At 48.3% G+C, this 21124-nt stretch overlaps 8 protein-coding genes across 8 annotated transcripts; 5 read left to right on the top strand and 3 right to left on the bottom strand.

Annotated features, from left to right (window-relative positions):
- Positions 1–389: 389 nt before the first annotated feature.
- Positions 390–686, top strand: FTJAE_10477 (proline iminopeptidase; the record flags this gene model as incomplete). Its single annotated transcript, XM_037343323.1, has 1 exon — positions 390–686. The coding sequence occupies one exon, from the start codon at positions 390–392 to the stop codon at positions 684–686; it is 297 nt and encodes a 98-aa protein (XP_037202442.1).
- A 1590-nt stretch (positions 687–2276) lies between these two features.
- FTJAE_10476 (phosphoribosyl transferase domain protein) lies at positions 2277–5635 on the top strand (the record flags this gene model as incomplete). The annotated part of the gene is made up of 2 exons (XM_037343322.1): positions 2277–4151; positions 4193–5635. 2 exons carry the CDS (start codon positions 2277–2279, stop codon positions 5633–5635), a joined length of 3318 nt encoding a protein of 1105 aa, XP_037202441.1.
- Positions 5636–5928: 293 nt separating this feature from the next.
- Positions 5929–7980, bottom strand: FTJAE_10475 (plc-like phosphodiesterase; the record flags this gene model as incomplete). The annotated part of the gene is made up of 1 exon (XM_037343321.1): positions 5929–7980. The coding sequence occupies one exon, from the start codon at positions 7978–7980 to the stop codon at positions 5929–5931; it is 2052 nt and encodes a 683-aa protein (XP_037202440.1).
- A 1370-nt stretch (positions 7981–9350) lies between these two features.
- On the bottom strand, positions 9351–11013 carry FTJAE_10474 (ferric-chelate reductase; the record flags this gene model as incomplete). Its single annotated transcript, XM_037343320.1, has 2 exons — positions 9351–10840; positions 10887–11013. The coding sequence occupies 2 exons, from the start codon at positions 11011–11013 to the stop codon at positions 9351–9353; spliced, it is 1617 nt and encodes a 538-aa protein (XP_037202439.1).
- Positions 11014–11692: 679 nt separating this feature from the next.
- FTJAE_10473 (electron transfer DM13 domain protein) lies at positions 11693–12217 on the top strand (the record flags this gene model as incomplete). Its single annotated transcript, XM_037343319.1, has 1 exon — positions 11693–12217. The coding sequence occupies one exon, from the start codon at positions 11693–11695 to the stop codon at positions 12215–12217; it is 525 nt and encodes a 174-aa protein (XP_037202438.1).
- A 917-nt stretch (positions 12218–13134) lies between these two features.
- FTJAE_10472 (TPO4-Proposed vacuolar polyamine transporter) lies at positions 13135–14816 on the top strand (the record flags this gene model as incomplete). Its single annotated transcript, XM_037343318.1, has 3 exons — positions 13135–13418; positions 13467–13849; positions 13906–14816. 3 exons carry the CDS (start codon positions 13135–13137, stop codon positions 14814–14816), a joined length of 1578 nt encoding a protein of 525 aa, XP_037202437.1.
- A 781-nt stretch (positions 14817–15597) lies between these two features.
- On the top strand, positions 15598–19104 carry FTJAE_10471 (glucan endo-1 3-alpha-glucosidase agn1; the record flags this gene model as incomplete). Its single annotated transcript, XM_037343317.1, has 11 exons — positions 15598–15681; positions 15743–15961; positions 16014–17348; positions 17404–17550; positions 17607–17781; positions 17834–17948; positions 18006–18052; positions 18111–18339; positions 18390–18656; positions 18722–18927; positions 19058–19104. 11 exons carry the CDS (start codon positions 15598–15600, stop codon positions 19102–19104), a joined length of 2871 nt encoding a protein of 956 aa, XP_037202436.1.
- Positions 19105–20018: 914 nt separating this feature from the next.
- Positions 20019–20978, bottom strand: FTJAE_10470 (uncharacterized protein; the record flags this gene model as incomplete). The annotated part of the gene is made up of 1 exon (XM_037343316.1): positions 20019–20978. The coding sequence occupies one exon, from the start codon at positions 20976–20978 to the stop codon at positions 20019–20021; it is 960 nt and encodes a 319-aa protein (XP_037202435.1).
- Positions 20979–21124: the final 146 nt, after the last annotated feature.

The following is a 21124-nucleotide window of genomic DNA, read 5'->3' as shown; positions in this document are numbered from 1 at the left end:
GGCTATCATGAGTTTGGTGATCCCACAGGAACTCCAGTACTTTACATCCATGGAACACCAGATTCTGGGATTACGCTCTCTGGGTTCGAAGATCGTCTCGCGAAACGGCTGGGCGTCCGCTGGATTGCCCCAGATCGACCGGTATTGGGAATTCCACATTCTATCCGCACCGTAGAGTCTTGGACTATCCGGCCGATCTGAGAGCTTTGATTCAGCATCTTGGGCTTCCCAAATATCGCATCATCGGAACGAGTGGAGGTACTGGGTATACTCTTGCATGCGCACAAGCATTGCCTCGAGAAGAGCTTCTGGCGGTTGGCATATGCGCTGGTGTCGGTCCTCGGGAAGCTGGTCAGGCTGGCCAAAGCTAACTCGTTCAGAAACTCATCATGGTTTGGAAAGACCAAAACAAAGAGTTCGTAAAGTACATGGAGGGTATCTTTCTCGCTGCGGCACAGGACCCCGACCCGACCAAAATGGAAGCAGTCTGGAGTGAACAAATCAAGGGTTTCAAAACAGAAGATCGAGAAATGCTAGAGAACCCAAGCGCATTTCAGTCCGCTATCAGGGTTTTCAGACAAGTCTATGCCCAAGGAGGGGCAGGTCATGGCCTCGAGATGAAGCTCAACACTGAACCTTGGGGTTTCAACCTGGGGGACATCAAGTACGAGGGTATCAGACTCTAGTATGGGTCTGCAGACGAGAATACTTCACCAGAAATGGGACGATATATGGCAGAGAGGCTACCAAAGGCGGTTTATAAGGAGTATCCGGGGGAGACGCACTACAGTATCTGGAGGGAAGACCTGCTGACAGAATTTCTCAAAGACCTAATACATTGAAAGACAGAATGCACTCTTAATGGGCTTTCCGGTAGCGATGTGTTATAGCAATCGTAGGTCTTTGGTGGATGCAAGTTTCAACGGAAATGAATTGGGATAAAGAAGGCGTCGGTTTGTTATGCAAATAAATACCTTCACGGCCCAAACATCGCTGTGGCCCGTGCACTCATCTCCATGGAGGCGCTAAGATAGAGTGCGATAGGATAAGATATGATAAGATAAGGACAGAAAATGACGCACTTTGATATCGCAGTCCACTACCCTAGAGATGACTCTCTGGCCCAACATTCGCAAACAGAAACCGTTAGGAGATATATTTAAAAGGTGTCTAATGATGAAAACATTCTGGCTATTATTTATATCGCTATTCACTTATCTCAAGCATTGTCAGCTGGGGCGATGATCAACTTGATGTAAATTACCTAAGTTTGGCGAGTTTTGCTCATCATTCTTGTTCCTCATTTTGATGTCAAGCAACTGAGCGGACTAAAAATAGCTCAACCCATCAACGCGTTAGAGACGCGACGCGAGCGCGATAAGAGATGGCTTACGTGTCATTATTGCACTCACTAACTCCTCCCCGCATTGTTATCGCAATACTCCTAAACCGACGTCTTGCACTGTGCCGTGGGCAAGCCAACATCAACAATGCACAGGACTTCAAAGATGGCGACTTCACCTCGCGTGTCGTATTGCCTTTCATGTCGTTTGACTAGAGGCAGAAGCAAGCAAGCAAGCGCACACAGAGCTTGATCTCAGCATAAGATTGCATTGCTCCTGGAGTGAAGCGTCAGACTTGTGCAGAGCTTGTGCAGCGGCCGGTCACATCGCATTAGCATGCATAATTCTGACAGAATTGTGCAATCTTCACAAACCGACGCAGTGCACAGTCTGTCATCCAATAAGAGCCACGCCCGGTTAGCTCAATCGGTAGAGCGTGAGACTCTTACGAGTACGCGATCTCAAGGTTGCGGGTTCGACCCCCGCATCGGGCTGTTCCTATATATATTCGATTGCGAGCGTTTGCGAGGCTTTCTTTTTTGCTAATCTCCTATCCTAAAGTGTTTTGCTTATGCTTGTATGATTTGGTGGAAACGCATACTTGTTGTCTTTTTGCGTTGTTGTCGTCTTGTCCTTTTCTTGAAAGGACCTGCCTTGCTGTTTGCCCACTTGACCCAGATACAACACTGCGCTTCGTTGGTTTTTGCATTTACAACCAGAAAGCTACCTGTGTTTGCCGTGCTGTTAGAGAGGTTGGTCACTAAGACAAGCCTAATAAATGAAGACAAATAAGAGAACATCACGACATATCAGCTTGTGCGTAAAGTGGCGTTCGTTCTGAACATTGTGATGACTATATAATGTCCAGAAGAGAACTTCTTCTAATTTTAAAACTTATTCCTTCTTCATCAAGCGCATCATAACTTCATCATAATGGCGACTCTCAATACTCTCAAGAAAGCCCTTAAAAAAGTTGGCGATGAAGCGCCTCGTAAACCATTGAACGACAAAGAGTATGACGATTCGCTTAGCCTTTTTGCCGAGGCCTCTGAACAGCACATGTACCAGAAGAATTTCGTAATCCCTCAACTGTCTGAACTGATAACCTCCCTCTCAACACGAGATGAGATCTCAGTCTTGGAGATTGGCCCAGGCCCGGAAAGTGTTCTAGGGCAGCTGCCGGCCACTCTGAGGAAGAGGATCACGAAATACGTCGCACTAGAGCCCTCTTTTCAATACGCTCAAAGTCTCCGAAGATGGGTATCGCCTACAGAGAACGAGAGACCGTTTGCCTCTTCGAAAGAGACCCTCGTTCGCCCAGCTTCCTTCATAAGAGAGAGCTGCCCCGGCGAGAAGTTCGACATCATTCTCTTCTGCCACGGCTTATATGGACTGAAGCATAAGGAAGAGATCATCAAACACACTATCGAGATGCTACCAGAAGACCCGCATGACGGTATGGTCATTATATTTCATCGTGCTGGCTCTCACATTGTCGGCAACCTGGTCAGTCACCGTTCGCTGTCCGTCCCCGATCGCACTGTAGCTATCAAGGACGATAATGAAGCCATCGACACTTTCACTAGCTTCATTGCCGGATACCGTTTGACGACCGGAGTATTATATGAGATCCGTCAGGCTCAGTGGCGGACGATCTGCCGCCAACTGGCGCGCCGTGACGACGATCGCCCAGGTCATCTTATATTCAACTCACCTGAAATCATGATTGCAATGACCCGACATGCCAAAAACCTACCGGATTTGGCTGCTCTTGTGCCACTGGCACACAGGCCTTACGAAGTCAAGAATCGACAGGCGCTACGCAACAGGCCTGCTGCTATCGTCAGACCATTGGACATCAGCCAGGTTCAATGGTGTGTTCAATGGGCACTGGCCAACAAAACTAGTTTGGCGATCCTGGGCGGTGGTCACAGTGATCACTGCCTTTGGCCTAATGTTGTCTCCGTTGATATGAGTGCCTTCGACAAAGTCCATATCGTCAATCCACCCCAAGATGTAGACACGGAATGTTGGGTTGTCGCCGAGGCTGGATGCAGGACGGAGGATATAATCCGCGAGACCATGCCTGTAGGCGTGACAGTCCCTTTGGGCTCCCGACCGGATGTTGGGGCTGGGCTTTGGCTCCAAGGCGGTATTGGACATTTGGCCAGGCACTGTGGCCTCACTTGCGACGCTATCGTCGGTGCTGTAATGGTTGATGTGATCAGCGGTCAACTCCTCTGCGTCGGTTACGTTCCTGAACAACATCGACCACCGAATGCCGTTCGCCACGAACGTGATGAGGATTTATTATGGGCCTTGAAGGGAGCCGGAACGAACTTCGGTATTATCATCAGCGTTACTTTCAAATCTTACACAGCCCAAATGTTCTCAGTATGTAATTATGGCTATCCGAACGGCTATAATGCTGAAGAGGCACTGACGAATTTGAGTCGCGATGTATCCAGCTGGTATCCTTACGACATTTCCTCAGACTACTACCTGTACTGCGAAGGTGGGAACATCTGCTGTGGAATGACCACTTTCTTATGTTCCTTGGAGGGTACCCCAAAAGGCACCTCCACGGGACCGCCCCCGAAGACGGTTGATGCTATTGAGCTCTTCGACAAGGAGGTGTACGTATCCAAGATGCATAAAGGACACGGGGGTGGCAAAACATCTGCCTTCAAACGATGCGTATTTCTGAAGGATATAGCCAACCCAGGTACCATGAAGGTCTTGATATCTGCCACGAGAGATGCTCCTACACCCTACTGTTATTTAAATCTTGTGCATGGTGGTAAAGCTGTGAGACATGTTGCGTCCGAGGATTCTGCTTTCGGCTGTAGAGACTGGGACTTTGCTTGTATTGTACTGGTGTTTGGCCTAGAGAATACGACGGAAAGCCCATTACTAACGCTGTTATCCGCTGGGTCTACCGGGTTGTGAACGAGCTCCTGCCAATGAGCAAAGGGGTGTACGGTGCAGATCTTGGACCTTATCCTCGAGATAGTATCTTGGCCACTAAAGCTTTTGGTCCCAATCGCCGATGGCTGGTAAAGCTCAAGAAAGCATTGGACCCCAAAAGAATTCTAGCGCACACATGCCCTCTGACACTGAGCGGTCTGCCACAGAAGCTCGTCATTCTTGTCACCGGCGAGCACGGTGCTGGGAAGGACTACTGTGCTGATATCTGGTCTGCCGTCTTCAAAGCACACGGATTCAGTAGTCGGGTAGTCAGCATCAGCGAGGTGACCAAGAGGAAATACGCAGCAGCAACAGGCTCTGATCCCGAGCGTCTTATCAATGATCGACACTACAAAGAACAACACCGGAAGTCTCTCCATGACTTCTTCAAGAAGAAACTGAAGGCAGATCCTTCTGCGGGAGATAACCATTTTCTTGACGTGCTGGAAAAAGATGACTCGGATGTGTTGTTCATCACTGGTATGACAGAGATGGCTCCTGGTGCAACGTTATCACACCTTGTTCATGATGCCAGACTGATCGACGTCCGGGTCCAAGCGAGTGAGGATACGCGGAACTTGCGAAGATGGGGAGATGGAAACAAGTTCAAGACAACATACTGCGAAGAGTACATGGGTAGAGACGGAATATACTCGCCAAACTTCACCTTTGACAACGAAGCGAATGGAGATGAACCTGTCATGTTATTTGCCAACCAACGTCTTGTCCCCTTCATGAGCAAAGAGCTTCAGGACTTGGCTGGCATGGTGCCATCAGTACCCGACTTTCCACGAAAGGATATCGACTTTCGCTACGTCCTGAATATCGCCCAACAGAAGGGAGGACTTGAGCTGTGCACTTCGCTCCTGAAGCACCATTTCTCAGGTGACTGGCAAAAGGTGGATGCTATAGTCACTAGCGAAGCCAGTGGGATTGTATTTGCTTCGCCTCTGGCAATAAAACTAGGAGTTCCTCATGTTCTCATCGCAAAAAGCAATAAATTCCCCCCACCTACGGTCTCTGTTCAGAGACGTTCGTCGCACATATCATCTCACGTACCCAGCACCACCGATAACGGTAGATTTGAGATGGATGCCAGTAAACTCTGCAAAGGCAACAAAGTGGTTGTACTTGACGATGTTCTCGCAACTGGAGAAACGCTCGTGGCGGTGCTCGAGTTGCTGGTCAAGGTTGGCCTACGGCCAGAGGATATTAGTGTCATGGTTGTGGCGGAGTTTCCCTTTCATCGTGGACGACAGAGGTTATGGGCGAGTGCGTTTGGCAGAGTGGCTGTTCAAAGCCTCTTGGTGTTTGAGGGGCAGTAGTGTGAAAGCATGAGTTGTGTTGCTTTGTAAGCTTAGCTAGGTGACGCAGCCGAAGTCATGATGTTTACAGTGTTCTGTGGACTGGTGGGTATTTTGGCACAGTATTGAAGCATCATTCTTTAGTCTCAGACATGGAGTGAAGGGAAGGCTCTTGTTTCTAGCTTCTAGCCTCCATTGCTTCAGACAGTTATCATTTTCTCTTGAAACTGCAGTATATTTAAAGACTATAATGCACTACCCAAACTATGCGCAGACCCAAACTTAAATTCTATCAAAAACAATGTAAGATATGCTTATGGACTAACCGAAAAACCTGCTGTATTGAGTTTGTTGGTCCAGATAATGCTTTCAATTAGTGTTCCTGAGTTCAAATTGGGATAGTCCATAACCACAGTTCCGACCATGGCTGGGACACCTGGCCCGCCCTGAGACTTGATATAGTTCTCCAGTGCCTCATTTAGCGGTGTATCACCCCCAAGTGCTTTGGTAGCGTAGTTGAAGTTTGAGTCTGCAACCTTGACAACATTGGGAAATGAGGAGAAGTCAGGCCCAGCAGTACTAGTGACATAGCTGGTGTAGCCAATGAACCATGTCGGATTTATCGGAGCATTTGGCTCTGTTGAAGCGTCCCATGATGATACGGCCCGGGAAATGAAATCAATGACCATTTCCTTTTTCTTCTTTAGGGCAATGTCTCCGTCATTGTCGTAGCAGTAATGGTCCTCTATCGCAAGAGATACGGGTGGGCTATTCGGGTTGATGAGTGGATTGTTGATATCTCCTTGATCGTTATTTGGCCAGTTCGTGGCGTTGATTCCAAAAGTTGTTGAGGTGCCGTTATAGGCGTCTGGTCGAGGGAAACGACGTATCAGCTGGATCTTGCCTTTGATTTGGTCCAGTGTGGGAATCGTCTCGCCAAGAGCCCAGTACTGCGGGTTCGCCATCACTAAATCGTTCACGCTGTCTGATACCAGCTGTGGGTTAGCAAGTGTTTGATCTGCCTTCATCTGAGCGACGATTGCTTCAGTTGGATGAGCGTCGAGCCACTCGTAAAGCATGGTAAAGATCATCTGAACCGTCAAGTCGATAGTAAAATCTCCGTGAACAGCCACGAAAGTATCTATTTCTGCGCCGCTGGTGTCTTGTCTATGTCCATAGCCTACTCGTAGATCAAGATATCGGATACCTGCATTCAGCTGCTGGGTGATAGACATATCCTGGGTTCGCAAAAGGCCAAGGTCAGGGTTATACCAGGCGCTAGTAGCAGAATCATGTGTTCCTGGGATCGATAACGCCGCGATGCTGATGCTTTGATCATCAAGACTACCCATCCAATTTTCAGGGCTGATTTGTTTCATCGGCCGACGAGACCAGTAGATGGAGCCGCCCTGTAAAGGGGAGTTCCACACTGCGTAAACCCAGGAGTCGGAGTATAACAATGCTGCCTCGTTCTCACACCAGAGAATCATGCCATCACCCATAGGCTGGTTTGAAGTCCAAGAATTCGACTTCCTTTCCCAGCGGCACATAAGATTGTTATAGCCACCATGAGTTTTGAAACAGATCCATGCTTCTGCACCAGTAGGAGTGGAAGTGGCACTGATGCCGCTGTCGCCAGACTCGCCGGGGACTGCCACATTACTAGACCATGAAGGAGGCTGAGTTTCCATATCCAGGGTGATCTCCAAAATTGAGCGATAGTCACTATGGGAAAGAAACATCAAGCGAACATGGCCATCTCGAAAAACCAGGGCCGGGTTACTAGAAGTTTGCTCGTTGATCTTTGAGTTCCCGTTGAAGCCCATGGTGGAACTTATCAAGTCAATGTCCGTTGTATCCGGGTCTGAATAAGTCCAAATGAAGTGATCGTCGTCGGATTGATTGTAGCCAACGACATGCAAGATATCATTGTAAACAATGGCCGACAGGGCGTTACACCATTGTGAGCCCCAGTCGCAAATGTACTCAAAGGTTGTCTCATTGTAGCTATAGATGGCGCATGCTGAGATGGAGCCCGTGATAGATGTATATGGCACGAATAGGTATAGAACGCCCTTGAACACGACCATAGTGGATGTATTGCACTGCTTCGCATTGCCGAGTAGAACAACGGTGAAGGGAGCCCAGCCATTGTCAGACGGCAGCCAGTGAGTAAAGCTGAACGATGGTGGGTTACCATCGGATGGCATTGTAGCCCAGGCAAGAAATATCTTGCCCTGGAACTCGCAAATTGCTGGCTTGAATTGTGTCCCAGCATTGTAGGGGCCAGGAACTAGTGGTTCGGCCTGACTCCACGGCACGGGCGGATCCTTACTAGGATTCAGAACATCAGAAAAAGAAACCATATCGGAAGCAGTGTCAAGAGGGAATAGTGCTGAAGACCAACAAAATATGAGACGGTGATTGCATGTGCATGTGTTCCGTAGGGATGAACTCTATATATGCACTCAATTCAATCCACAAACATCGATATTCCACCACATAGAATCTAGTGTGTCTTTCCTCGGAGCAGTGCGGCGTTCCTAAGCCTCAGTGGGCTTGGCATGTGGCTGGCTGGGGTTCTAATTCATGAAGTCTGACTTAGCTAAAGATGTTCATATTAAGCGAAGGGCTTTTGGTCGTGGCTAACTCTAGTCAATAAATGTGCATCCTACACTTTCACTAATCCTAGTTAAGCAAGCCACTACTTGGTTGTGGCGACGTGCCGCCTGCAGAAATAGATCTAGAACAACTAAACCTTGATTTATTGATTACAAGACACACAGCTGCAGTCATTCATGGCTCTCATGAGGTCGAGGCCCAGAGATGCAGGACAGAAAATGATACACTCCAACTGAGCAGCCGTAGCTTGGCCAATAGAAGTGAATGCTTGATCAGCGGTGAACAAAAGCAGCTTAAGATGGACCAATGGGTGTGAGCTAGACACTGGGCTGAGACATTCATGCCGCCATCTGCGGAAATCGGAGGGTGCCATTTATGTGTAAGTCTCTGAAAACCTGGTACAGTTGTATGAATATAGCCACAAAAACCAGCCTAACCAGCCCGTAAATGAGGTTAAAAAACTGTAGAGATGGACGAAGAAGTCACCGGGAAAGCGTTCACCTTGACGCGGTTCGAGAAACCTGAGCCCGGTGAAGAATCTCGGCTTCCAACGCATTCGGACGGCTTCCGTAGCTCAGTTGGTTAGAGCGTCGTACTAATACTTCATTCCGAGTATCCGGTAATGCGAAGGTCTCAGGTTCAAGCCCTGGCGGGAGCAATCCCATTGCCTTCCGAATGTTCTTTTTGACGTTTATGTTTCCATCGCGATATGCTTTTGTCGGCGGATGAGGTGTGGCGTTGGCGATGAGGCTTTGGCGGCTGTTTTGGCTCGTCCCTGCACTCCAGGCGCTGAGAAAACAAGTGTCAGTGATAAGATAAAAAATAGTGGGCCTTGATAGCTATGATTTGATTCGTCGGTCGCGTAGCAAGCCTCAGTGACGAAAGCCTCGAAGAATGGCTACAATTTAAACCAGTTTACGGAGTAGACGAGTTGAGACGAGTTTAGACCAGCTTAGACCAGCTTAGGCCAGCTTAGACCAGTTTAGACTATTTCCAATAACTTTAGGATGAGAGTTGATGACCGTATCATGGCAATCACCCTAGAAGAGTGTTTTCCATTGGGACATAATGATCAATTGCGTATATAGCTACAATGAGAATGTTAAACAACAGTCTATAGCTCAAACACCTCCTCCTGTACAAAGAAAAGTCCTTCTCTATCAGACACATCGCATGCAGCCGCTCTACCTTGCTCAATAAGTTGCCTTGGCCCGCATAAGTTCACAGCAGCATCCATGCCAAAATTGTTAGACTTGAGCTGCCTGAACCACAGCTTCAGATCTGGTCGTCCCAATTGGATAGTCCAAGGTTGCGGAGAGCTCATGACCTGCATTTCATGAGACGGGCCGCTCACGTGAACTTCGCGTTGCCTTCCACCAGTTACAAATATTGATATTTCCAGAGTTGTTGACGAATCCGGCTTTGCACATGCACTGACAAGTTCAGTCAGTTCATCTGCGAACCACTGGATGTGCTGAGCATCTCTGACGACCCAAAGAAGATGAATGTGAGACACGGAATGACCGCCTACATCGACGCCTATTTGTTTGATGATATGAGACGCAATGCTGATACCTGGCGTGATTCCAATGCCACCGGCGATGAGGACAGTCACTGGCAGTAAGCCCCAGGACACTGAGCCAACACCGTATGGGCCATCAAGACGCATCTTGAGCGGGTGAGCCATCATGCTGTTTGAGTCCAAGGAAGCGCATCCGTGTGGATTCTCATCCCCGTTACAGTCAGCATACTGTACACCCTTGGTGAAGCCCCCAAGACCTCGAACGGCGATCGTTGCAGTCATCTCAGGATCATTCGGTGCACTGGCGACAGTGAATGGATGCCAGTTCACAAACGACACCTTTGGGATTTGAAGCCAGACAACCTGTCCTGGAGTATGAGTCCTCAGACCTTTAACCTTGAACTTTGTAACGTTGCCTTCGAATGCCTCGACACTCAGCACTTGGATGGCGCGAAAGTTGTACGCAAATCGGATCGCTCGATCGATGCCCCAAAGCATAAGCCCTGGAAGCATGAATTCCGGCCCATGCGCGGCGTGGATCAAAGCCCCGATGACGAAAACGAAGAACAGGGCGTGTGTGTAGTAGAAGATCTCGAAGAAGCGGCGTCGTACAATCGGTAGGGCCGTGAGAAAGAGCAAGGCTAGCGCGATCCAGGCCATCAAGCCAACCTGGATTCGATGGTTTCTAAAGCTGGTGGTGACCTGTTTCGTCTCGATGTAATGCTGGATATTGAACGATACATGGGCTGTTGCGTGGGAAACTGTTGCAAGGCCGATCCAACGATGGTATTGAAGGAGGACTGGACTGGGAATACGCAGGAGGGTCGCGAATAGATTGTTTCGGGATGCCATCAGCAGTGCGAGACCAGCATTGGCAATTGCTAGCCAGCCGTACAGGGTATAATCCGCCGTGAACTCATTAGTTTGTACGCTGAAGATCAAGTTAAGGGCAAGAAAAGCCGTGAAACGCGCAGCATCGGCGATGTGCCAGTCGAAATACGGGAGAGGAAGCGGGAAGCTGTGTAGTTTGTGAAGCCAGACAGTGATACTCCAGTGCAAGACCTTTCGATCTTGTCGTCGATCTGGGTGAATTAGCGAAGCCCAAGCACGGAGAAACAGAGTTTTCACATTTGTTGTATCTTTGGAAGGCGTAGATACTGAAAGGAATGAGTGATTCCAAGAATATTAAGCCAACAACGCTGCTGAAGTAAACTCTGGCAGCAGTATAGCGATCGATGATCACGGGATCAGTCATTTTCGGATGGTGATAATGATCAAAAAGGATAAGTCAAAGTCGGTGACTGATGGATCAATACTGTACATGAACATGCAGAATACAGACACTAAATACTTGACAGAGAAGCTCATATTGTCAGAAGCATGGCAGTGCAAAAGAGCTATCGCAACTGATGATTGATCAAACTTACCATTCGAAACCCGTGGCTGAACTGGATTCCAAAGAATAAACGCTCGGCTTGGAGCTGAGAGATTATCATCTAAGCACGATAAATGAGTAACGTTCTTGATTGATCAAACGCTCTGATGCTATCCCTGCCGTGGCGTCGAGGCTATGCTTGGAGGTGCGGGCGCTGTCTGGGTTGACCACCATCGCTAATCAAAATTTCCCTTTTGGGCAATGCGGATGGAAACAAGCTTAATTTTACGGTAAAATTAGGCAAAGCCCTGCTGTGAAACATTTAGCCTCAAACGCCGAGGCGGATAATTGTTTCTGGGGTTCATTTGTTGTATCATCTGAATTACCTCTTGTAGAATTGAGGTGAAGCAGTACGGGCGGTATAAGAAGATTCAGAGAGTATGATGAAACCAGTCATCAGCAATCAAACTCAATTACAATCTACCTCCATCTACAGCAACCTTTCTGCAAACGCAACACTTACCTCAAACCTCAATTTTATACATCTCTTCTTTCCACAATGGCTTTCAAGCTCGCTGCTCTTCTCTTTGCCTCCGCTGCCATGGCCGCCAAGATGGGCGACTCTGGTGCGCTATCCTCACTGGACGCTGGCCTCGGCGGCACAGTTGAGGTCGTCAGCAACACTGAACTCAAGATCACCGACTACCAGCTCAAAGACGCATCTGCACCTGCTCTCTACTGGTGGGGATCCAAGACTGAAGATCTCTCATCCGGCTTCCGTATCAACAAAGAGCGCATTAGCGACACTTCCTCCAAGATGGACATCATGGTCAAGCTCGATGCTGGCTATACTGCGAAAGACTTCTCTTACGTTGGTCTCTGGTGCGAGAAGTTTGACGCCAACTTTGGCCAGGCGAAATTGACATCTGATGGCGACTCTATGAATTCGACCGACGAGATGGATAAGAAGGAAGATGGTATGAAGAAGGATGAAATGAACGGCGTGTCGGGTTGTCCTACTGGTCAACCTGCCATGGTTGTGGCTATCTTGAGCCTGCTTGCTTTCTCTGCATACTTTGCTTGATGACTTGTTGGAGGTTGTGATGGCCACGGGTACATAACAGATAGCATGTAATTATTTCCCTTCAGTATCAATTTATCAATTCTTATTGTCTTCAACCATACAATTGTCTCTCTCTTTGCTCAAGACTTACGCGAATACCATTTCTCGATTTTTAAATTGTGATGTTTGCGCTCGCCGGTAGAGGCGCTAGGGCCCTCCAGCCGCTTAGCGGGTCAAGGTGCTGCGGGCACCTAGTGCGCTGTAGACTATCGTCAACAGCGGGTAGCCTGCCGTTAGTCGCGACAGAAGCCCGAGGTGGGCTGCACGCTGCGGTGTTTGGAGTCAATTTCTGTTTCAACAGAAGGCAGCTAGCTTTTGGTTTCAGATTCGTCATGATCCCCTGGATATTTCTCAAATACGGATTTTCGCTCAGACCGTTTCGAGGTCCATAATCAGGATTGCCTAATTGAGTAAAGTGCTCGACGGTACAGGGGAGCTCCCGCGCCAAAGATTGGAAGCAATCAGAACAAAGCCACAATGTCAGCGCTAAGCTTTTCAGCCCTGCGGGAGCCGAGTCAACAGCTTTACTACATTCAGTAATTCTGATTATCTGGCGGACAAAGCTTCAATTAAACATTGGCGAAAATGGTTTCTTATTCGGTTTCACCCCAGGTTTTAATCAGCATTGGGCAACTTCGTTTTGTTTATCTCATAGAGCTGATTCAAATGGCGTCGCTCCGCCTCTCGACAGGGCTATGTAAGCTTTGATGCATTTCTTCGAGGAAAAATGATGAGAGCATCAATGTTGGGGTCCAAGGCAATGGTGTATATAAGCGATTGACCTTGGCGCCTGTTTGTTCAATTCATCAAACAACATCACTTCTCATACTTCAACACAATCCGGTTCATCTAGATTCTTTCCAACCTCTATCTTCAACATGAACAACATGGACGCTGCCCACCATACAGCAACATATGACATGACTTCCAACATGACAAGCTTTGAACCAACACCCAACATGCCAGCCTTCGACACGGCGTCACATACAGAAAACATGGACGGTCGACACACGCCTGACGATGAACACGAGCCTTGCATCAGGGCTAATGCAGGATCTGGAGGACATAACCTGTCACCGACTGATCCTGATAGCCCCATGAGTTGGTCATTTCTCAAGAAAGTCTACGTTTCGGCCTGTTCATTCTTGTTTGTCTTTGTCATGTAAGTTACCCACGCCGCAAAAGGACAACAAGATACTGACTTAAATAGTATGTACGGAACAACCACTTACACAGCAGCCATCGGCGCCATCCCAGAGGCATTCGGTGTCTCACAGCGCGTCGCTGTTCTCGGGTTCACAATGCCATTCTTTGGCGTCTTTTTCGCACCCATCTACACTCCGCACCTCTCTGAGCGATACGGCCGACGACCCATCTACTTCACGAGCTTCCCGCTTTTCTGCCTCTGTGTGATCGTGATCGGTCTTGCGACAAACATTTCGACACTACTGGCTTTCCGCTTCCTGGCTGGACTTTTTGGAGGTCCCTGCGTTGTCTTGATTGAAGGCACTTTCGCTGATGTCTGGTCTGCCAATAAGACGGTGACATATTATTCCTTCCTGACTCTTGCTTCTTATTTTGGAGCTGCTGCCGGTACGTTCCGACTTGTCTTTTGCGTGTGAACAGAAAACTGACATTTGCGACTGCAGGTCCTATCATCGGCGGCTTTGTCTTTGCCGCCAAAGGGCCCGCCTGGCTCTCATGGGTTACCCTCATTTTCGCCACCGCAGCCCTTGCATTTGGCTCCTTCATGCCTGAGACATACGGCCGAGAGATCCTACGAACCCGCATTCGCTACAACAGAAGCGGTATCAGGTTGCCATGCGCTCAAAGCGGTGTGACACTTTCCGAAATGACCCATATCACCGTTCTCACACCAGTCAAAATGCTCTTCACAGAACCCCTCGTCATCGTCATCTCTCTCTACCTTGGCCTCAACTTTGCAGTTGTATTCCAGTGGTTCATTTCTGTACCAGCTGCATTGGGCGCCACATATGGCTTTGGAGTTAAACAATCTGGTCTGGCATTCGTCTCCGCTATTGTTGGAGTGATACTAGCACTTCTTACCTCCTCCTTGATCGAGGCTTTGCTCTCCAGTCGAGCTAAGCGAAACATGGAAGATATTGAGAAGCGTCTTGTTCCAGCCATGTTCGGAGCGTTCTTGGTAGCTGGTTCTCTGTTCTGGGTAGCTTTCACTGCAACTCCCAGCATTCATTACCTTGCTCCAATTTCTGGCACAGCAGTATATGTCTGGGGCAACGCGATGGTTCTCATCTCGTTCATTTCCTATCTGTTTGATGCATATCCGCCAGCTGGAACTCTATCTGCCCTCACCACCGCGGCATGCTTTCGATTGGCCTGCGCAGGCATTGTACCAGTCTTCATCCTCGACATGCTTACCAACCTTGGTGGAGCCTGGACTTTCAGCCTCTTTGGCATTATATCTGGTGTCATGACTTCGTTTCCCTTTGTTCTTTACTGGTTTGGAGCCCATTGGCGCAGCAAGAGCAGGTACGGTACTCGCTGGACCGCAATTCCCGAGGTACACACGATGGCATAGATACAACTGATCCGGGGCTTGGAAGGGTGTTTTTTTTGGTTCTCTGTGGGCTGGCTATGTATGATATGGTGTTTCTTTCTGTTACGTCAAGCGCTCGACTTTGAAATAGACTTACATCTTAGAATGGACTCTGTAATTGGACATTTAAGTTCCGGCGATCTGCAGATCAACGGCGGTGATATTCGCTCTCGTCGCCATGTGACTCGAATCCCGGTATTACTTGCACTGCTGATTTCTATATCTCGTATCTCGTCCCTTGCAGGTCGTAGTAAGGCAACCTTTTTACCCTATCACTGACTACGAAAAGATTTATCCAATCTGAAGGATTCAGGCTGTCACCTTCCTTGAGAGTTAATCCTTCTCGCCTAGACTGCCGAGATAACCGTGGTGGGGACTTCAATGGCACCATAGCGTTTGAAGCTATACGATTCTGAGGGTAGAGCGATCCTTCGCCCACCGAGCAACCTCTTTAGCATATAACCGAAAGCTTAAATCATTGAAGCATACAGGTGAGTCTATTTGAAATGCCGAGTTGGGCAATGGGGGGTTATCATGACAGCTCCTGCAGGAACACTTGCGTCGGCTTTAGTGGCCTCCGTCATTTCCGACATTCTCGATGTAACATCATTCGAACCATTTGACTAGTAAGTCGCATCGCCTCAGATGTGAAAAGACGGCGACAGAAAGCAATTAGGAATAAATAGAAGACGTATGATGCCAATATGTCGCTTTGTATCGACACCTCACACCTACGTTTCAAGGTGCTCTCCTCATGTTCACGATGAAGGGACTTGTCAAGTGGCTGGCCATCTCTAGCACTTTGGCTAGAGTTGCCAGTGCCAAAGCAGTATTTGCTCATTACATGGTCAGATCCTTTCTCACTCATCGACCCGCAGTGCTCTGTTATTAACTATTATGCCGCCCAGGTCGGAACTGTGACCGAGGAGCATGCCCATAAAGATATCGACAATGCCAAATCGATGGGCCTTGACGGCTTCGCATTGAACATTGGTGACGCTACTCGCGACTATGTCTCTCAAGCTCTCAGCTACCTGTTTCCGTATGCCGAGTCCGTCGGTTTCAAACTGTACATCTCCATGGATGTCTATGCTTCTGGCGATGCCTGCTACCATGGCGGCAAGTCGGTATGTGAAACGAGCTTTCTAACTTACCGCTCATATTGGCTAATATTCTCAGTGCCATGGCCCATCCGACTACCAGTGGATCTGGGACTCCTATAAAGGAAGCTCAGCCTACTATCAAATCAAAGGCCGTCCTCTCATCAGCACGTTCTCGTCTGGTGGTTTACACAACGATACCTGGATCAACTGGAAGAAAGGACTCGCCAACGACATGTTCTTCATGCCCGACTTTGACGAAACTGACGGATACTATGATTCAGCTGATGGATGGTGGTCATACTGGGGCCCCATTGTCGATGGCATCTTTAGCTGGGAGTCTGCCTGGCCCGAACGCAAAGGCTTCGGCGGCAAGTACGCCGGAGATGTGTCGATCGATGTTCCCGTTCTTGCTGGTGCCCACAAACACGACAGACTGTACATGATGGGTCTTAGTCCACTGCAGTACAAGAATGCTTATGGAGCGCACGTTTATCGACAAGGAGACCTCAACCTGCCGAAGCGTATGGTCAACATCCTCAATATGGATCCCCAGCCCGACTATGTACAGTTTCAGACGTGGAACGACGGACCCGAAGCGCATTACATCGGAAACCTCTGGACCGAGCAAAATAATGACACCGAACCGTACTTCTATGCCAACCAGGAGACTTGGGATCATACAGGCTGGCAACCTCTTGTCTCGTCTTTCGTCAACGCTTACAAGACTGGCCAATCAGCTTCACAGATGACACCGATGAACGGCGATGTTCTCGTCGGTGCTGCATGGTATCGAACCGAGCTTTCAGATGTGAAATGTCCATACGACGGCAACGATGCTTACTACAGCAAGCCAGACGGATGGGATGATGATGTCAACTATCTCTACTATGCTATCATCCTCAGTCCCTCCTTCGGATCTGGGTACACGGTAACCGTCTCTGGAACCACGGAGCACACGGCCCCTCTGAATCCTGGTATGAACTATGGCTATGGCGCTGGAGAGGTTCAAACCGGTGCTCAGCGTATCACTGTCAAGGACCCCAGTGGCAATATCATTTATACAGCGACCGGCGGAATGTGTGTCAGCGATGGCTGCCCCAACTACATCTACAACGGTAACTACCAAGTTCTGCCGTTCAAGAAGGGTTACGCCGATCCAGCGTGCAATCAATGGCCTGGTATGGATCACAGCGCTTGCAGCTATGGCACTTGTCACGCTAGTGGCGATGGCGGCAACAATGGAGCGGGTGACGACTTCAAGCATGTTACCTGTACCAACCCTGGAGTCACTGATGCTTCCAAAGATGCAAAGTTTCGCTGGGACTCTGTGTATGCAGACCAGGCATGGAAGTGGGGTGTTGATCAGTGGAATGCCAATCCGTTCCCTGGCGGCTTGAACTTTACAGAGCAGGTTTGTAGTAGCTGTCGCGACGCAATTGGGATACATGACTAACGCTCTTTGATAGTTCAGCAACCTTTTCCATGGCCCAGAGGGTATTGACTGCGGTACCATCGAGAACGACAACCCCTGTGGCTCCAATGTTGTGCAATGCGACGACGTCACGTATCCGGGAGCCTACTTCGCCATCAACTCTATGGAGTCCATCTACCGCGTATGCATACTTCACTTGTCGTCACTACGTCAAGAGCTTAAGCTGATCACTCACAGGTTCACTTCAACTTTTGGGACGCACTCGACAGGGCTCAGAACGACATCAATGCTCAAGTTGGAGAGCTCTCCAGCACCTTTGCGCCTGTCAAGTCGAGCGATTTCTCCGTCAAGCTTCTTCTTGACATTATCGGTCTTGGCTTTTCCCTCGCGGTATCCCCAGTGTGGAACTCAGGTTAGTACTGTCGATTACACGAGTGACATTATGATGGGCTAACCATGTGTAGCTCTGAAGGGTATGCCGTACTTCAAAGCCAATCCTATCACATTGGCTACTGTTAAGGATTGGGTCAACCCAATGGTAACAAACAGTATTACTATTGCTAAAGACACGCTGAAAGAGTAAGTGGCTTCGTCTGCTACCAGTTGTTTAGGGACACATTAACTGAAACCTTGCAGTGACAGTGCCCTTAGTGCCGAGAACTCCATTTCGACTAGGCTCAATGGTAAGTAGTCCATGTGCTTCTCCTCTTCATGATGTCCCAATGACTCACTCTTTGACAGCCATTGTCACAATCTGGCAAGCTGAGATCGTCTCTATGAATGAGCAGCTTTTCAACGGTTCCAAGGAAACTACTGATCTACTCTTCACTGCTATCACCGACGGCCAGATGCTCGAAACGAAGCACCAAGATCTTGGCGTCGATACGATCCAAGCCCTGGTCTCAAAGGCGCTCTTTGCGGAATTGGTCCCACTCGCATGGCAGCTTTCATCTTCCGAACTTGGCCCAGTGTACGTTGTCAACCTGAGGTATTACGACCTTTCACTAACCGCGCTTGCAGTGTCATCGATTCTGAGCAAGGCTGTGGAGATAAGCCCAGTGTGAAGCACATGAACTCCAAGAACTACGATTCATCTGGCGTTTGTGTCGGTTCTAGGATGTACTACTTGATCGGATGCACAGGTGAGGCTCGAACCTGCGACGAGTCCCATGGAAGCTTCAATCCTGGTTGTACCGACAATTTCTTCAGTCGTCTGCCAGGACTTGATGATCTGACTGGATCAGAAACAGCTTTTGGTGGTTTGACAAAGGAAGACATCGTGAACGGGTAAGCAGAACTCATATCGGAACCTTTGGGTTTATGTCGAATCACTCACTGACACTCGGGAACAGAGCCGTAAACAGTTTTGTTGGTAACGGGAATGCCAACGGTTGGTCTATGCTTGATCCTTCCAATACAGTTGATGGCATGGATCTAGTCTCTGAGTACAACGTCACGGCCCCAGGAGTTGTTATGTTGCCAGTTTGCACCACATCCGAGGCCTTCTCGAATTGGTTCTCCTTTACTAATGGAAAGCCTAAGTCGGCTAACTACCCATGTAACTGAGCTGGAAAAAGGGCACGGCGATAGCCCAGATTCATAAATCCGTCGTGGCACGTATTACCTTTCTTTCGTTTCACTCAAAAAGGAGTGATATGACACATTACGTTCATAAAACCTTTTATTAGACGTTTGGCTGCTCAGCTACACTGAAGCTAAGGGAATGCAAAGCTAGAATATTGAATATATTGTTCTGTTGTACATTAAGCTATAGCGGAAGTCCTACTAAAAGTGACTATATATCGACGATAATACAAAAAGGGTCTGTATACGAGGCATGGATGATGGTTGTGTCGTTGTCATGCTGAAATATCATGTAGCTCATGGACAGGGAATGAGGCTGGTTTTCTTCCGGAGCCTATGACAGAAAACATCTATCAAGTGGCGAGTTTTAAATCGTGTCTCGAAAGAAAAGCATAAAACAGTACAGTCGAGTCTGATGATTAACAATAAATCATGAGATGGGACTAAAGCCTCAGCGATTATAAGTTGCATTGACGAATATCCTGAGATGCGTAGGTCTAATATCCTCGCTAGAATAGATGCACCTCACCTATATAGCCAAGGTAGTTCCGATGTGTTGCCAAAATGTTGTCACAACCCTATTTCCTGATTGATCAAAAAAGCGAGCGATGAAATCCTCATTATTCCCTCGAAAATATACTCCTGTCCTTCGTTTTGGGTATCCTCGATACCCGCTTCTCTTCGATACTGGCAAAGCTGTAAATGGCGCAGTCGTTGTCTCCTCTCGGCTGCATGCATGGTTTCCAATCCACGCTCAGGGAGTGGGTGATGTTCAAGATTCTCCATTGATGGGAAGTGGCCGAGACCCTTCTGGAGAAGTCGAGTATCATCCAAGAAAATCCACGCCCGTTGTCTAAATATGAGGCGTAGCGTGTGCCACGACAAAACGCTCCCTTGGTTGAGATTCCGCATGCCAGCAACGAACAATCTCTGCACTAAGAGAGCTCTCGGCGATCCATCGTGACGATTGACTGGGATTTCCCTGGATGTTTCGAAGAAGGGGAAGCGGTAGTGGCGAAGGGACAGATAGTCCGATCTCTCCACATGTGAAATTATGGTATAAAACTAGCTTCGCATATCTTCGGGCTGTGCTTTGTTTGCAAACCGTACTAGATCTCTGAGTAGATCAAAGCCGAGGACTGATAAATTAATAGCATATTTCCGAATGCATTTTGATGGTAGCTTCATATCATCGAAGGCGAGTAATGGGCTGAAATAAAGATTATCTGGGTATAACAGGCGTGCTGGGTTGGCGGGCGTATCTCGTAAGGTACTGGAAGCATGTCTGGTTGAGCAACGTGTAGATGCTGTGAAAAGGGCCCCATATACAGCGGTGACATAATCAGAAACGCAAGAAAGTGCTTCGCGGTCGCCGCTGGTGAGTTCCTTAAATGCTTTCACACACATAAAAAAATGTTCGTTGTTGCCTGTCAGCAACTCCATTTTAGGTGCCTGAATCTTGTAGTACATGTCGTATTTGATGAATGCCCAGATAAGGTGATGACGTTCTGATGATGTGAGATCATCTAAAGTGACATGTCTCGGACTAAAGCTGTGCTCCTTGTAGTAGAGCCCTCTATTTGGGCCACTGATCTGAGGAAGACAGAGATACGCTTGAGGTGGGTTTGAGGAAGTGGCTTTGCTGATGTAGTCCTCCACAAACATGTTCATAGAGGAGAAGAGTTTATAAAGCTTGGCAATGGCAGCCTGATCCTTTTGAAGAAAAGGATCAGGGAGCGATTTTGAGTTCCACTGCCTGATGATGTATTTCATGACGTGATTGTCAGGACGTTTGTCGGATAGCTCCAGATAAAGCAGGCCCAATGCGTCCTGTAGGAGATCTTCGTGCCGATCACCGGCGAGTAGGTTAACAACATATTGCCGTCTTATAGTTGTTTCGGACACCCTGTACTGAGAAAGCATGATTGGAGATGCTTGCACCAGTCGAAAGATTGTAGATGTAGACGTAAAGTGAGAGAAGATTCGGATCCTGAGCTCAGGAGGAAGTTTAGAAAAGCAGTCCATTTTCGGTAGCGTTTATGGGCAGCACAGACGGTTTTTCTGGCAAGAAATTTTGACAAGAGGGAATCAGAGGTCTTTTTTATAGAGCTTGGAATTATACTTCGTAGGGTTGGGCTTCATGTTCCTCTGCGAATCTTAATTTGACCACG

This window comes from Fusarium tjaetaba (assembly GCF_013396195.1).
Source record: "Fusarium tjaetaba strain NRRL 66243 chromosome Unknown NRRL66243_c0000243, whole genome shotgun sequence".
Lineage (NCBI taxonomy): Eukaryota > Fungi > Ascomycota > Sordariomycetes > Hypocreales > Nectriaceae > Fusarium > Fusarium tjaetaba.
The sequence above is the reverse complement of the archived record's forward strand: the minus strand, read 5'-3'. Positions and strand labels throughout refer to the sequence as shown.